General features: G+C 36.5%; 1 protein-coding gene across 1 annotated transcript in view; it reads right to left on the minus strand.

Moving 5' to 3' along the window:
- Nucleotides 1–16,307, minus strand: part of UBA2 (ubiquitin like modifier activating enzyme 2) — a 28,943-nt gene that overhangs the window by 4,837 nt on the left and 7,799 nt on the right. The window contains exons 6-14 of the mRNA XM_032486172.1: nt 15,522–15,643; nt 11,265–11,332; nt 10,673–10,794; nt 7,942–8,041; nt 6,710–6,876; nt 4,937–5,030; nt 4,729–4,841; nt 2,188–2,343; nt 728–824 (exon numbers count right to left, since the gene is read on the minus strand). Of these exons, the coding sequence (XP_032342063.1) occupies nt 728–824; nt 2,188–2,343; nt 4,729–4,841; nt 4,937–5,030; nt 6,710–6,876; nt 7,942–8,041; nt 10,673–10,794; nt 11,265–11,332; nt 15,522–15,643 (1,039 nt within the window). The remainder of the gene's footprint in view (nt 1–727; nt 825–2,187; nt 2,344–4,728; nt 4,842–4,936; nt 5,031–6,709; nt 6,877–7,941; nt 8,042–10,672; nt 10,795–11,264; nt 11,333–15,521; nt 15,644–16,307) is intronic.

The following is a 16,307-nucleotide window of genomic DNA, read 5'->3' on the forward strand; positions in this document are numbered from 1 at the left end:
ATAATCCCTCCAACCAAACTTCTGGAGTCACCACCTCCTCTGACCTACCCATTCTGGGGCTTCCTGCCTTCCCTGTCCTTTCTCTCCCGCATGGTCAAATGCTCCTCTCTCCTGACCTGCAAACGCACTCAAGTCTCATTTACGATACTGCTTTCTCATTTGGCTCCCAATTTACTCTCTCTCCTCATAGCCCTCAGTCCGCTTTGTATTTGCTCTGTGTCTACAGACAGTAAGCAACCTATACCTGCAGTGCCTGGCACACACTAAGTAATAAACTGTATTTTAAATTTGACTTTTCATGTTTAAATTTATGTAACTTTTAAACATAATTTAACAAATCTTTTTCTTCAGTTTTTCTTTCCTTCTTTTACCTTTTCAGTCTACCTAGAATGTCTCTGAAGAACAAGAGTTCCTACCCAGACTTGATACAGGCAGTTCCCTGGAAGTGGACAAGAACACTGTGGCCACTATAAATGGTAACTATGCACTGGGTTATTAAGAACTAGTCCCTGAAATATCCTGACAACACTGAATCCCACAAATGTGGAACTGTGGCGACCCCACCAAGGCAATGCCACCTCGGGACAGCACTTCTATGACCAAGCATCACCCCTCGCAGCTGAGATACAGAGTAAGGTAAGCAGTGAATGGATGCACTACTGTGCACGCCTTCCCTCAGGTAGTCTCCATCCCCGTGAGGGGAGCTGAACAAGGCAATGTCCAATACCTTCCGTCTCTCCCTCTTCTGAAGATATTAGGATTGTTCCTTTCCCATCTTCAATTTGGACATCTGGTGCTACCATGGCAAATTTTTCTTTCACTATCTACAAAAAAACAAAACAAAACAAAACCACCAAAATCACAATATTAACACATGGAATTAAAGATCATAAAAGACCTAGAAATTTTTTTCCATAAAGGCTCTTATCGGACCCCTTCCACTAGGCAGGGGCCAACTTATTCTTTAAGGTACATTAGGACAAGCAGGAAAGCAGAGGGAATTCACTCAGTTTTCTCATGCCCATCAATCTCTATGTTTGACCACTGATAAAGATTAAACTTCCTCCAAACAGGGACTGAGAACTCCTTGACTGGCTCTCAGTATTTTGTCCTTCCCAGCAGATCAGGTACTGAGCTAGACACCTGACATATTTTATCTTAGTTTCTAGGCCAACCCCACGCTGGCAGATGTTTTACAGATGGAGAATTTCTCATTAATCTGATTCTCAGACAGTCTTCCCTTTCCTGTTCTCACTTTAAATTCCAATGCAGATCAAGGGTGATAATATTGTTAAATCCTACCTGATCCTAAAGAACAAACCAACCCAACAACAATGGAGGAACTCTCTGAAGGAGTACCCTACAAACAATGACATTACCTTTAGCTCAAGAGTGAGTAGATACCTACTATTATCATTTCCTAAGAAAAAATATGGGGCAACCACCCTCTGCCAGCCAGTATACCAAGTTCTGCTTCTTCTCCATTCAAAACATAAGCTCAAATCAACCTGCCCTGTGTAACCAGTTTTGGGAAAAAGGCCACTCATTATCAAGCAGGTCTCCTCCTTCATGTCAGGAGGTATATAAATATGTAACACCATAAGGGACATAATCAGAGGAACAATCTGAAGTGATCCCCAGAGTGGGAAGTAACACCCATTTGGGCCCTTTAAAATCTTCCCTAATAAAAAAACTAGGAGGAACTGAAAGACCAGATCACAACCTCACCCTCCATTTCCCTGAATCCAGTTGTGCAAACACTGCATCTCCTCAGGGACTAACTTAACACACCAGAATCAGGACCACCACTAGACCATTTAAGGATACCGCCTAGCTGCCAAAAAATACAGGATTTACATGCTATCTGAGCAACAATGAGTTTGCTTGCTAAGATATGATGCCACCTATGTAGCACTTGTGGTCTATATTTTAGCCAAATATACCTGTTCCTTTCTGGGACGTGAGGCACATATTCTGGAACCACAGACAGAAAACCCAGTAGGAAACCAGATGGTAAAGCAACCCAGGACATCACATCAACACACCTCAGTAGTCAGATTTCAGAGTAACTGTCTGGTTTTTAGTTTGTTATCACAATAACACCATAAAAGGCAAAAGGGAACTTGGTTTTTCTTATAAAAAGGAAAATGTACAACCTTGTGCAAGAAAAGCAGGCCCTGCACTTACCTTATCTTGTAACGTGAGAACGGTCACTTTATGGACGTTCAGCCGCACAGTCACCTCTGGCTTGCTGGCACATACGTAACAGTTAGGGTTGGGAGGATCCAGTGCACAAGGCACAAGGAGCTTCTTTCTTGGATTTGGCTGTTTATTCAAAAAAATCTTTGGAGAAAAAAAACACAAGCAGAAATCAGAAATTTGAGTTACAATTTTACATACCGTACAGCGTTCACTTAAATACTCCCTCTCAGATGGCAAAATGGATAAGGAAAATCATGACCTTCTGACTGATTTTCAAACCTTGTTTCCAAATTAGTTACTACGTAAATAAGGCTGGGCTTACTGAAAAGAAATCTCCTTGTATTGAAGACTCCAGACTATTCTGCAAACTAATTTAGCAAAAATAAGGGCTTAACCCTATCTTCTCAGGTATCACCTGATTCTCAGATTTTGGATGCCTTTCTCATGGTTACTCATCAATTTTAAACCAACTTTTAAGAAGATCAATACATTTTTCTAATTAATGATAATGCTTTCACAGATGTATGGAACCAATGAGCTGCCTTTCTTTTCAAGTTTTCTGTGATGATGATATTAACATTTACATAATTAAAGGAGAAAATAATGAGTTCTAGCACTATTACTATTTCCCTAATACCCAAACAAAAAAATAGTAAGAACCAAGGCAAAAAAAAAAAAAAAAAAAAAAAATCACACTGAAGTTACAAATCTCAGAAGAACACTGGAAGCTGATACATAAGCTCTCATCTTGTGACTACCATGTAGTATGATTATCTGCTGGGATGAATTAATTCTAAAGAGGAATTCCCACCAAGCCTAAAGAACTAAATCCCTCGACAGGCATTAAGTGTTAGAAGAGCCTTCCCAGAGCCTCTCCCCTACAGTGAATTCCAGTCACATACATTTCTACTGGCAGGGGTGGAAGCAAGGTACAATGAGGGAACAGATTTATTTGATCTTGGGATTCACTGGGAAGGTAACTGTGCTAAGAGAAATCAACAGTGAGGAAGACAACTGCTAACACTAACACTCAGGCTAACAGCATCGATCCATCCTGACATTCATTTATAAACGTGAACAAATGAAACTCAAGACACATGAGTGTCATTAGCCCAAGAGAGGGACAGAGACGAGCACGTAAAGGAATGAGAAGGATGTTATAGGAAACAGTAGATGCTTTAACAATTTCAACAACTAGCACTGCTTGAGAGTTCAAAGAGGTACTGTAATCACAGAACAAGTTCAGGCTGCTATAAAAAGGTAAAAATCAAAAAACATATAGTTCTTGGAAATTAAAAACATGACAGCCAAAATAAAAATTTAAATAGAAAACTGAATGAAGACGGCAGATGATTCTACTTCTCACCCCAAAAGTTCATGAAAACAGTAAAAGATACTTTAAGAACGCATCAATAATGGCACTGAAAAGTAAGAGTACCATTGCAGACTAGGTTTTGTTTTGTTTTTTCAAGAAAATCCTGAAAGTAAATGGTCCTTTTATTTCAACATTATAGTAAAAAGAAGAACCTGCCTTAACGACAGCAAAATACTGAGTCCAATATTTTTAGGAAGTTTTTAAAATTCTAAGCTGTAAGAAAGCAAAGCATCTTCAGACATGCAAATTCAATACAGAATGATAAGGACACAAGAGAATATCCAAGTGGCTTTAGTCTTAAGAGAGAAACCCAGTCCAGCCCTCACTACTGAAGGAACTCATGACAGGAGATGCTTACATCAAGCAAGGACCTGGAAGGGAAGGAGGGTAAAGAAGAGGAGAAGAGTATCTTCCCCACAAAAACAGCACGGAAAATTATCCGGACCTTGGAGCTTCATGGAGGGGGGAATATATTTCTTTATAAATGCATTACATTAAGATAGGGCTCATGCAGATCTGCTGTCTGAATATATATGTGGGTTGAAAAGTTAGAGCTGAGAATTTTAACACTGGTCCCGAGTTGGTAGGACCACAGGCACCCAAATGAAATACACCTTCAATGGGTCCTTAAAGAATTATCACAGATAAAAGTTTTGACAAATACTAATTCTGTTAAAAAAAAAATCACGTATCACATAAGCAAACAAAACACTATGAGAGATATCGAGCAGAAATGACAGTAGACTCATCCATAAAGATTTTAGACATCAAAACTATCAAAGAATATAACATAAATTTAAAATGAAAAAGGAGACTGACAAGAATGACTGAAGAAAAGGGGACTATAAAATGACCAAATAAAATTTTAAAATAGAGAACACTTAGAATTGAAAAACAACTGAGAAAACCTAATGTAAGGACTCATTAAATGAGTTGTTTCAGGAATTCGGTAAAACTGGGAATGTTAGAGGCAAACCAGCTTCTGTGTCCATTTTAAACAAAAGAAAAGCAAATGTGTCTTTCTTCTCACTGTAATTTCCATGAAGCTTAGTTAAAACATGTAACTCAAGGTAACCTGAACAGTTATTTTTCCATTACTTTACACCAATTTTATTGCTTTAATTTTAAAATCGCAAATAGAAAACACTCACTGTTCTACACTGGTCTATTTTTCCTGATAAAATCTTCAATCCTTCCAATACTATCAACCCAGCAATCACTGCATTAGTAGTAGCGATAGCAGGAATAATGTTCCCTGCCATTGCTGGAGGAAAAAAAAAAAAAGACATGTTTAGCTGTTTAAAAAGAAAAACATAGCTTAGAATTTATACAATACAACTGAAGTACAAAACAACTCACATTTGATATCAAATCTGCTCTTCATATTCATACTGAAAATATGCATCCTGAGGTTTGCAGCAGAGGTGACAAAATCCATTGCAGATGGGTCATCCTGCCAATAATTTAAACAAGTTAACACGTCTCCCCACAAATGTGGCTAGTATTATTTTCAGAACAGCACTTTGACATGTTTATAACAAGTCAACCAGAACCAGATACGGCCTTGAGGGAGAGGCCAGTCTGGACAAGGACGGGGCAGACAGGGGCTCATCATCAGTTCCTCTGACCAAGGGCCACCAGGCTTCTAGGAATTTGCTCCTGCTTAAACAAATGCACTGGGGACTAAGTACACAGACCAGAGTACCAGTTCCATTCACTGATGACGGCAATCCTCTCCTGTGTCCATCAGTCAACAAGAAGAAGGTTTTATGACAAGCACAGAACCCAGGGAAGGAGACATAGGTTGTTTTGAGAAAGTTATTTCATTAAAGCCTCAGAAGCACCTGGACTTTCCTTCTCCGAAGTCCCTTCACGTACACCACTCTCCTATATTTCCTTTCTCTTCAGATGTAGCAAGACAGTAAGTTTTCCCTTTACAATTTACATTCTTCCTGAGCCTATACCCTAGTCTCTCTATAGATTTCATCAAGTTTTCCTGCTTTGAAGTGAAAAGAAGCTAGCCTAACCCGTAATTCAGAAACACCAAAATATAAAAGAAAAGACACTGACAGCATGTGGATTCTTTACATAATTATTTGGCTGGCTGTGTGGTTACAGGCAAATCAACCTCCTTCACCCCAAATTCCTTAATCTGTTAAATAGGGGAAAGCTTCACAAACATCTTGCAACTGGCTTTTCACACTCGTTAGGTATAGATTTTACTCACAGAGGGTAACAATTCCCAGTTTCAAGGTTTTGTTATTTAGCCCCTGTGTGCAGGTGAAAATCTCCCAAATCACTATTATAACAAAATTTTTTTAATAGTTACTCCTTACAGCACATTAACTCTAGATTAATATTTACAAGAATCCCTGAAATCTGAATTTACTAGCTTCATTTTAGATGTCTGAATCAACCAGTTCCAAAATTTGCACACATGAAGTATCTTAGTTTTCTAAAACTGATCAAATTTTCCCCCTTACTTTAAAACTCATGTCAAATCTTTTACCATCATATGAACATACAAACTTCACCTGATAAATCACTTATAGCTGTAGAAAATATTGACTACAATTAAAAACAAGTAAAATTAACTCATCAAATCTTAAAAATATATTTAACTGAAAAATGTTATTAAATATTGTTTTAACTTGTAAAAATAATTACATCCCATTTTTGTATTGAGAAGTCTCTCAGACCTCTAAGGGTTACAACCATTTGAACAGAAAGGCTATTTTATTACTTTCAAGGCCAAATTAGGCCTATGGGCTGTTTGTCTCCAAAAGGATATTATAACTTCTATTAACAAATCCCTATTGTGTAGGAAGTTTTAAGTATATTTTAAGTCATAGAAATATTTCACTCCAATGAATTCACATTATTTCTCCAGTCAAGTTATAAACCATTTTAGAGTACTAGAATCTAAAATGAGATTTTATGATACTGCTTGAATTCATATATAGAAAATTCATAGTTCAATGTAGTACAGATGAGACCATCGAAACAAAATCAACATACCCTCAAAATCTGTTACAATAAACAATATCCCAAAATAACCAGCTTCTGTTACAGCTTAAGAACTAAAATATACATTTGATATAAAAATAATTGCCACACATTTTCAAAACAAACCTTGTCCCATATGAGCTCAGCTCCATCCCCCTTTTCTGCTAAATGCACTCTCAAAGTCTCAATGCTCTTTGAAAAAAGACGTGCGTAGCTCTTTACATCTAGAACCTGCTGGTCTTTCAGACCTAACTGGGGCTCGTTTTGTTGATCTGATGCATTGGTTTCTTCCCCTAAAGAAAAAAAATATTACAAATCTCACTATTAGCATCATTCCTCTACTCTGTTTAAACAATCCAATGCCTAATTAAAAAAATCAAATAATGTGAAACAAACTCCATTAAATTAGTTATCACTATTAAATTAATTACCACTGTGATACAAATATGTGCGCTAGAATATCGCCAAAATTTATATTAGAAAGGTTTATATAAGAAATCCTTATAAGGGATTGTTGGAGGACTCAAAAATATAATGTAGATGAGATGACAAGCATATGCCCAGAACATAGTTGGCACTCAGTAAGTGGAAGCTATTAGAACAATACTTGAATTGGTCCATAAAGTCAAGTATCTATTACTATAGAGAACTGCTCCGAACTGGAACCCCAAGCTTCCTGGGACCTTTTAAGTTCCAATATGCTGTGCAAAAAAAGTTGAGACACAAAGCACTGAAGGGGAGAAGGTAAGGAAGTAGTCACGATAATTTTTTTTTTTTTTGGTGGGGGAGGCAATTAGATCTATTTATTTATTTATTATTTTTAGAGGAGGTACTGGGGACTGAACCCAGGACCTCACGCATGCTAAGCATGCGCTCTACCACCTGAGCTATACCTCCCCGTACAACGGCTTTTCTTATATTTAAAATTAGAAATATGATCCTAAGTTAAATCTTAAAGAGAAAATCATACAAAGGTACATATATACTTATTAGACACTTTATTTCAGAGAAAATGACCCAACTAAATGTTAACCAATAAGAACTAGATAAATAATATCAACTGAAAAGAGCAAGTCAGAGTATATAAACAGTATGACTGCATTTACGTAAAGTACGCACACAACTGCCTGTGTCTCTGTGCACGGAATTACCACCAAGACAGTCCCTAAAATGTTAACAGTTAACTATTTCTCTAGGTGAAAAGATTTCCAGTGATTTTCCTGCTTCGTATTTTCCTGACCTGTTCGAATGTCTTACCATGGATGTGCACTACTGTCAAGAAACAACATAACTACTTAAAGGCTTCAGATGAGAGAATTTCCAATTTAGGTATCCTAAGATGAAAACACATCCTTTACCTTGACTCTGAACTTCAGCCCAGTCCAATGGAACTGGAGGTTTCCTTTTCCGCCATAGTTTGTCCATTGTCAACAGATACCTGATATCATCTTTAAAAAGCTTAAAAAAAAAAAAAAATCCATGAACCTTATAGTTCCTACGATGATAAAATATAACAAAATTACACTGCTGATTTATTATAAACATTACACTATTAAATCTTCTGATTTAAAGACACATGTTATATACTAGTAGATTAACAATTTTTCAAAAGGGAGAAAGAAAAAAAGCTTAAACCTTCTGTAAAAGGAAATTTTACACACAACCCCTGCATTTGAAACAGTTAAAATCAGATGCTGAAGAAAGCAAAGTAAGGGAACTTGAAATTGTGCTGACTGACCCCACCCTCCCAAGTCACCTCCCCTAAAGCTCCCAAGATCAGTCGGAAGCATAATCACACCAACCAAGGGACTAAATAAACACACACCAACTCCACAAGAGCTGAGTACAATCACTGAGGGTAGAGACCAGTTAGCAGTGTCTCCAAGTTTGTGGACACATACCAGTAACACACACACAGCTTAAAAGTAAAGTGCTCAAAAACAGAATCCTCAACCATCTGCAACGTCTTTGAAACGTGTCCCCCTACAAGTAACCTCAAACACACAAAACCACTACTTCAAAAACATAAACATTACCACATGTAGACTGAGAGACTATCACATGAATCACACTTCTTCCATGATATATGATTTTAGTATTTTTATTTTTCTCTTAGCTGTATTTTCCAGTTGATTTAATCTGCACATTTATTGTATGTATCGGGTATGAATTTAGATTGGGTTAAATTAAGACTTAGAGCTATTTCTATCAAAATATACTCAATTCAATAAATATTTATTAAGCATTCTTAATCTTTAGAAAACCAGCCAAATATACCAATAATTAGAATGCAATTTAGTGTGAAAATCACACAGCTTGGAGCACTATGTGTTATTTTCTTCTTTCTAAGGAACAAGGACAGAGTTGGCAGCATCTGAGATGGGTACACAGGCAACAATGAGGAGGCCCATGTGACTCGGGTAACAAAAGCAGCTAGACATTTTGTAGACAACCTTTAGCACTTGGCTGAAAAGTCTGTCAGGCGATGAGGAATTAGCATGGTTTCCCAAACACAAGCTCCACGGCCTTCTTAAACCTAAACTAAACACTAGGAGTCCCTCAGTTGTGTATTGAACATCTTCACACTCTTCTTTCCATAAACACATAAATCCCAACCACACCTCTAGAAACCACTCTTCTCGCCTATAGAACTGTCATCTCTAATATTCCAGAGGAATCTCAAAATTCTATCACCTTCTCCCACCCCTACATACATATCTGCTTCCCACCCTGCTACCTCAGAGAATGGCACCCCTGTTCACCTGCTGCCCAGCAGGAAACCAAGTTTGGCTCCTCATTTTGTACATACAAAGCCTTGCTGAGTCTATTTGCCCTCCATACTCCACTGGGAAAGCAGATGGGCTGTACTTCAGATGACTCTGGTACTGCACAGCTTCTGAAGGCACTGTCCCATACTGGTTACAACAGGAAGATCAGGTCCTTCAAGGGTGTACTACAGACCCTCTCTACCTTCCAGTGATCCTACAGACTCCCTTTTTATGGATTCCCACCATCTTGGTACAACATTCTTATCATGACCCAGGAAGTCCTGCATGGTCTAGCCTCAGCTTACCTTGTCAGTCCTCTCTCCACTTTCCCCTTTAATGGGAATTTTTTCAGTTCTCCAACCCAACTTTCTTTGGATATTCTGCCCTCTCATCTCCACCTTATTCTTTAAAGTTTTGGGTTGAAATATCACTTTCTCTGGACAGCCTCTTCTGAACCCTCATACTAGGTCTAATAATATTTAGTAAGTGGGTTAAGTCAACTTATTATTAGAGGGTTCCAACGCATTCAAATTTAACGGCTTAACACTCTGAATCTGAAATTCCTTGTTCAATGTTTAACTTGCCCTCTAGACTATGAGTTCCTCACAAAGAGCAGGGACCCTATTTTCTGTCTTGTTCACCACTAAATGTTCTGTACTTGTGGTGCCTGGAACACAGCAGATGTTTAAAGTTACCAGCTGAACAACAGACTGAAGATGTACTTCAGATTATTCAGGCATTCAGCTGTTGCTCAGACTGGAATGGAAACTGGTACATGGACACTGGTTTGGAAAATACTGTCACTATTCGTATCAGAGTTAAGTGTATTTTAAGTATCATCAAAATAAAAACAATTTTCTAAGGAAAAGGCTGCAGTGAGGAAATAAATCAATAGGTTTAAGAGAATCAGTCTATGACAATGGATGAAATAGAAGCTGGAGGTAGCAGTAGGCCATTTGCTTAGGCCAATGGGACCTGTGCACGTCAAACTGTCAATAGAAGATCTGAGTGGAAAAGGGATAACAGACAAGAAACAGCAGGCAGGAATCAAAGGTCAGTTATAAGGAAAACCAAGAATTTCAGTAAAAGTGAGGTAAGGAAAGACAACCACGAGTGTATAAGCAAGTCTCTGTATTTTACCTTCCATAATGATGCTATGCTGATTTAGTATTGATGCTAAAATTTCAAAACCTGTTTATCCCAACTACATCAATGAATTTACTAAAACAGCACTAGACATAAAAAGGAGTGTAATTCATGGACTAGTTTAAAACAAACAGAATAACAAAAATCCACCCACAATTATAAAGAAAGTACCAACCTTGGTAAAAAGTTTAACTGGATCATATCCAGTTGATTTAGCCCATTCTTTAGTGGAAATACGCTTAATGTCACCATCTTCATTAGATGCTCTGGCTCTGGCTTCAGCTTCCATTGGTTCCCCTACAAAACAAACACCATTTTACTTTCAACTGTAGGAAATGGAGAACTAAATTCTCATCCACCTCTTGGGGAAAAAAAGGGTAACTCACGAAAGTCACCAGGATGTGTGTGACACAGTCTGAGTTCGAGGAGAAAGGATTGTAACATGCTCATCAGCATCTTTTTCTATCCCAGTTTCTGAAGGCCATATGCAGAGCAATTCCAAGTACAGACCCATAGTCAGATCTGGGAACAACTCCCAGCTCTATTTACTAGATCTGTGAAATTTCTCTGCATCTTGATTCCTCACCAGTAAAGTGGCACCACCCATTTTTTTAAAATATTGATTTAAAGATGAAATAATACATCTTAAGCACATATTATCTAGCACATAACAGCAGTTATGCTTTTTTGTAAGCTGTCAATATTAAATCAGCAACATAAAGATAGTGCTTATTAACAAGAAAACATATCCCAAGTAGTTTACTCACAGGAAGCTTCAGGGTCAGCTCTGTCAGGAGACACTTCTTGATCAGCATCTTCTTCCCCAAACAACTGGCTATAATTTAAGAGTAGTAGATATTTAAGTACAACAAAGTATTCTGAACAAATGTTGACTTTTCCTACTTTCCTCACAAATAACTAATTTAGAATATCTCAAATCTTCAGTAGGGATAAAAAAGAAACAACTGATACATTATACTCTGTAAACCTAAATGTACTAAAGCAATCTGTTTAAAACAACTTGTGTCCTCATTTCAACAACATAAACAAGGCTAAATTTTAGTAGACCTATATTCACTTCTGTCAGCGAGGCTCTGCAAATTCCTATGTTAAAATCTTTGATTAAGAGACAGATAAGCAGTTTTTACATTCCAACGTAGATAACATTCTATTGCCAGTATAATGTTTGCAAAGTATACCTGCAGCTAGCTGTTCAACAAACACTGACACACCTATTTTGTGCCAGGCACTGCTTCAGGTATAGGAAACTCAGTGAATAAGACATTTTTCTCATATTATGTATCTTACTACCTAAGAGTCTAATGAAATAATAGAAAAGTATTAAGGTGAAATTCTCTTTTGTTAATCAAGTTATCCTAAAAACTGTTATTAAACACTTAGGAAATGTAACTTGCCAATCTTAACTCAAGCACGTGATTTACAATAAAGCTATCTTTTTTTTTTAATAATAAAGCTATCTTAAAGAAATCCCTTGTCCAGTTAAAATTTCAAAGATCCTGATACAAGAAGATGGCCATTTGTTTTCCAAAGTGGCTGTACCACAATATACACCCCACAACAGCATATACGAGCTCCTATCAACTCACTTCCTCTCCACATTTACAGGTTTTGCCCAAGTAGTGAGTATAAAATAGTTGTTATTGTGGTTTTATTCTTAATTTTGCAAGTTAATTACAAAGTTAAACATATCTTCATTTTTTAAAATTCTTAACATATTTTTATTGAAGTGTAGTTAGTTTACAATGTTGTGTCAACTTCTGTTGTACAACACAATAATACTTCAGTCATATAGTAACATACATGTATTAGTCCTCATAAACATATCTTCATTTGCTTATTGCTTATTTGGGTTTCCCCTTAGGTAAAAAAAAAAAAAAAAAAAATGCCTGCTAGTATTATTTTGTCAGGCTATCTTTTTCTTACTGATAACTGAAATATACTCCAGATCACAATTTTTAGTTGCTTATACGTTGCAGATATTGTATCCCATAAAATAGCTTATTATTTACGAAACATTTAATGTCTCCTGATGAGACAGTTAATAAATTTGAACGTATTAATCCTTTTTTTTAAGGTTAGCACTTGTATCTTTAGAAAATTGTTCCTTAACCCCAAGGATAAAGATTTTCTCCTATATTAGAACACTCTGAAGTTTTGCCTTTCACATCTAGATAATTAATACCCTTGGTCTTAATTTCTATATATTATTTATACATATTGACTGAAGCACAGAATATAATTTTTTCCCACATTGACAATGAACTGCTTTCCCTTTTATTTAGTCCCCTGTTCCATCTGGGATCTACTATGCAACCTCAGTCATGTCAGTTTTTCTGTCCCTGTACCAGCAAACCACTGAATTATTTTTGGCTTATATTAAATCTTGACATCTGTTAAAGCAAGTCATCTCAACATACTCTTCTCCAGGGATGTTTTGGTTCCTCTTAGGCTTTATTCTTCCATATAAATTTTAGAATCAACTGAACAAGTTCCAATAAAATCCCCAAGGTTTTAATTAGAATTGCACTGAATCAAATTGATATTATATTTACACAAATTAGTATAAATGTATTTTTTGCTCAGACAGTTAAGAGGGCCTGAAAGAAATGATACCCCAGAAGCATGCCTAAATACTCCTATCTTGGTTTCTAAAGTCATTCTTCAATGAAAGTATCAGGGCTCCTCGGAGAAATGTCTGATTCTAGGACTGGGGCAGGAAATACAGAAGATGAGCCTGAAGCACCTTGTAGTACCAGAAAGTAAGGAATTGTTCCAAAAAAAACACACACTGATGGTGGTATGCCAAAGAGCACAAAGCCAACTGAAAAGCTCCCAAAGGCCAAAGCTGGAACAATCTGAGCAATAAAATAAAGTAGTATTAGATTATAATTCAAACTACAAAATATATTCAATATCAGTGAATCCACACTGACATTAATGAGTGAGAAGGGACAGGACAATATAGAAAGGGGAGGAGGGAGTAACTTTACAGCAGAGAAACCAGACAAACACCACCCTAAGTGATTAAGGCTACATTAATAATCCCATGTACCCTTCACATATGATGAAAATGGCACTTTACCTCTGTGGTTTTCCTCCCAATAACCCATAACCACAGTATTATCATGAGAAAAACATCACACAAATTCCAGTAGTGGGGCATCCTACAAAATACCTGAGCAGTACTCAAAACTAACAAGGTCATCAAGAACAAGGAAACTCTGAGAAATTGTCACAGCCCCCTTAAGGGGGGCCTAACGAGACATGACAACTAATTATAATGTGACACCCCGGAACAGAAAAAGATAGTGGGTAAAAACTAAGAAGATTTGCCGGGGGTGGGGGTGGGGGTGGGGTGGTTACAGCTCAGTGGCAGAGTGCCTGTTTAGCATGCACAAGGTCCCAGGTTCAACCCCCAGTATGGTCACTAAAAAATAAACAATTACCTCTCTGGACATAAGGGAAAAAAAAAAAAAACACTAAGGGGATTTAAATAAACTATGGACATCAGTTAACTAATAATGTATCAATCAATACTGGTTCATTTATATGTATGTATCATACTAACATAAGATGTTAACAACAGAGGAACCTGGGTGTGGGAGCTCTGCACTATCTTCTCAATTATTCTACAAATCTGAAACTGTTCTAAAAAGTAAAGGTTATTAAGAAGAAAAAAAATGTTTGCCAAATAAAGCTCACAAATATATTTCCTGTGAAATTTTGTCATACTGTTATATGTGTATTTTACTGAGTAAATATACCTTAATCGAAAATAAACCAAAGTTTGCTGTAGGTTCCTAGGAGCTGTCTTACCAGGCTGATAAAGTTCTCCTCATAATTTACTAAGAATTTTTGTCATGAAAGAGTGTTTGCTGAATTTTACCAAATGCTTCTCCTACATCGACTAAGATTACACAGTTTCTCTTTAATTTCTTAATCAAGTAAATGATATTTATAGATTTTTCTACTGTTAAACCATGCTTGCACTCCTGGAATAAATACAACTTGGTCATGGTACACTTACTGTTTTATACCATTCTAGATTCCTATGCTAATGTTTTGTATAGGATTTTTTTCACCTACATTTAGGAATGACAATGTCTTGCAATTTTCCTTTTTCCCATAATAGCCGTAAGTGGTCTTGCTCTCAAAGACATGAAATAAGTATTCAGTTTTTAAAAAAATTTCTCTGGGAGAGTTTATATAAGCTTAGAACAATATACTTCTTACAAATTCAGTGGAAATCACCTGTAAACTCACATAGGTTTGGCGTATTTTTCAGAGGAATTTAAACCATTGATTAAATTTCCCAAAGGCATAGAACTATTTGATTTCTTTTCTAGTCAGTTCTGTAAGTTGTTTTTTTTAATGAATCTATCCAATCATGAAGTTTTTAAATGTACTGGCCTGTTTTTCTTTTATCAACATCCCTATTTTTCTTTATTATTCTAATCTGTGCTGAGATTACATTCCCCATTTAGTTATCTATCTCCTCTCCTTTTCATGATCAAACTTACCAATTATATTTTTGTCCTTACCTCAATTATACCCTTCCTTCTAATTTTTTTTTGGTATATTTTTTATTGAAGTATAGTCAGTTAACAATGTTGCATCACCTTCTAATTTTTTTGAGTTTATTATGTTGTTCTTTTTCTAACATAGTTGCACCCTTCACTCACTAATGTTCACCCTCCCTCACGTGTAAGCCTGTAACTTTTCTTCCAACCACCACATTCAATGCACCCTACAAGTTTCACATGTAGTATTTTCAGTGTTATTACAAAGTATTTTTTAAAATTTTCATTACATTTTTTAACCAATGAGTTACTTATGTTTTTATGTTTCTAAATACATACATTTGTATTCATTTAGTTACATGCCTGTCTCCAAACAGACCAAGCTTCATCGTAACTACAATTTCTCCAAGGCATTTAAATAAAAATGACTCCATCTTCCAACATCAGTACTAAAAATATGCCCAGAAATATATATACTCTTACTTGAACAAATATTTTGCCCAAACGATGCAATGAATAGGTTCTGAAGGTGTGTTACGAATTGTACAGCCAGGAAAAGTTCTCTGGGTTGGTTTGGGATGACATTCATAACATTCAGTCACACCCTGCAAAGTCAGGATATGAGAAAAATATTTATCCCTTGATAGTGGTTTCTCAATATTGTAAGGCAATATAATAATCATAAACATTTCATTCATTCATCTACATTCCAACTGTCAAGAAAAATTTAAAGTATTAGCGACTCCAAAATCCTTACTTTACAGATAAGGCACACAAAAGTTAACTGAATCTAACACAGTCACAGCTAAGGCTAAGCCAGGACTCCTCTGACTCCTGGCCCAGGGACCACTACTCACAACAAGCCAAAGAAAAACGACTGCACCTGAACACCAAACACAAGCAGTTTACCTTGATCACACTCAACAGACAGGAAAACTACTAGAAAGACAAACACCAGCTTTCCAACCAGTTATCTCTCAAAGTTGTGAAACTCAGTTATTTAAGTATTATTTATAGCTTTACCTTACAAGCTCCTAAAGATTAAGTGAACTTAAAAGCATTAATTTCTAGAGCTACTGAGACACATGGAAAAATCTCAGGTACTGCCAAACCAAATACTCTTCATTTTGTTGCTAAAGGGTTATGTTTAAAGTTACACTGTAAGGAATCCCTCAAAGAAGTCTACAGCACCTGAGACAATTTTCCAAACTATCAAACGAATATTCTTCATTTGAGCAATTCTCAGTCTCAGTCTTAATACACGTGTCT

Source organism: Camelus ferus, chromosome 9 (assembly GCF_009834535.1).
Source record: "Camelus ferus isolate YT-003-E chromosome 9, BCGSAC_Cfer_1.0, whole genome shotgun sequence".
Classification (NCBI taxonomy): Eukaryota; Metazoa; Chordata; class Mammalia; order Artiodactyla; family Camelidae; genus Camelus; species Camelus ferus.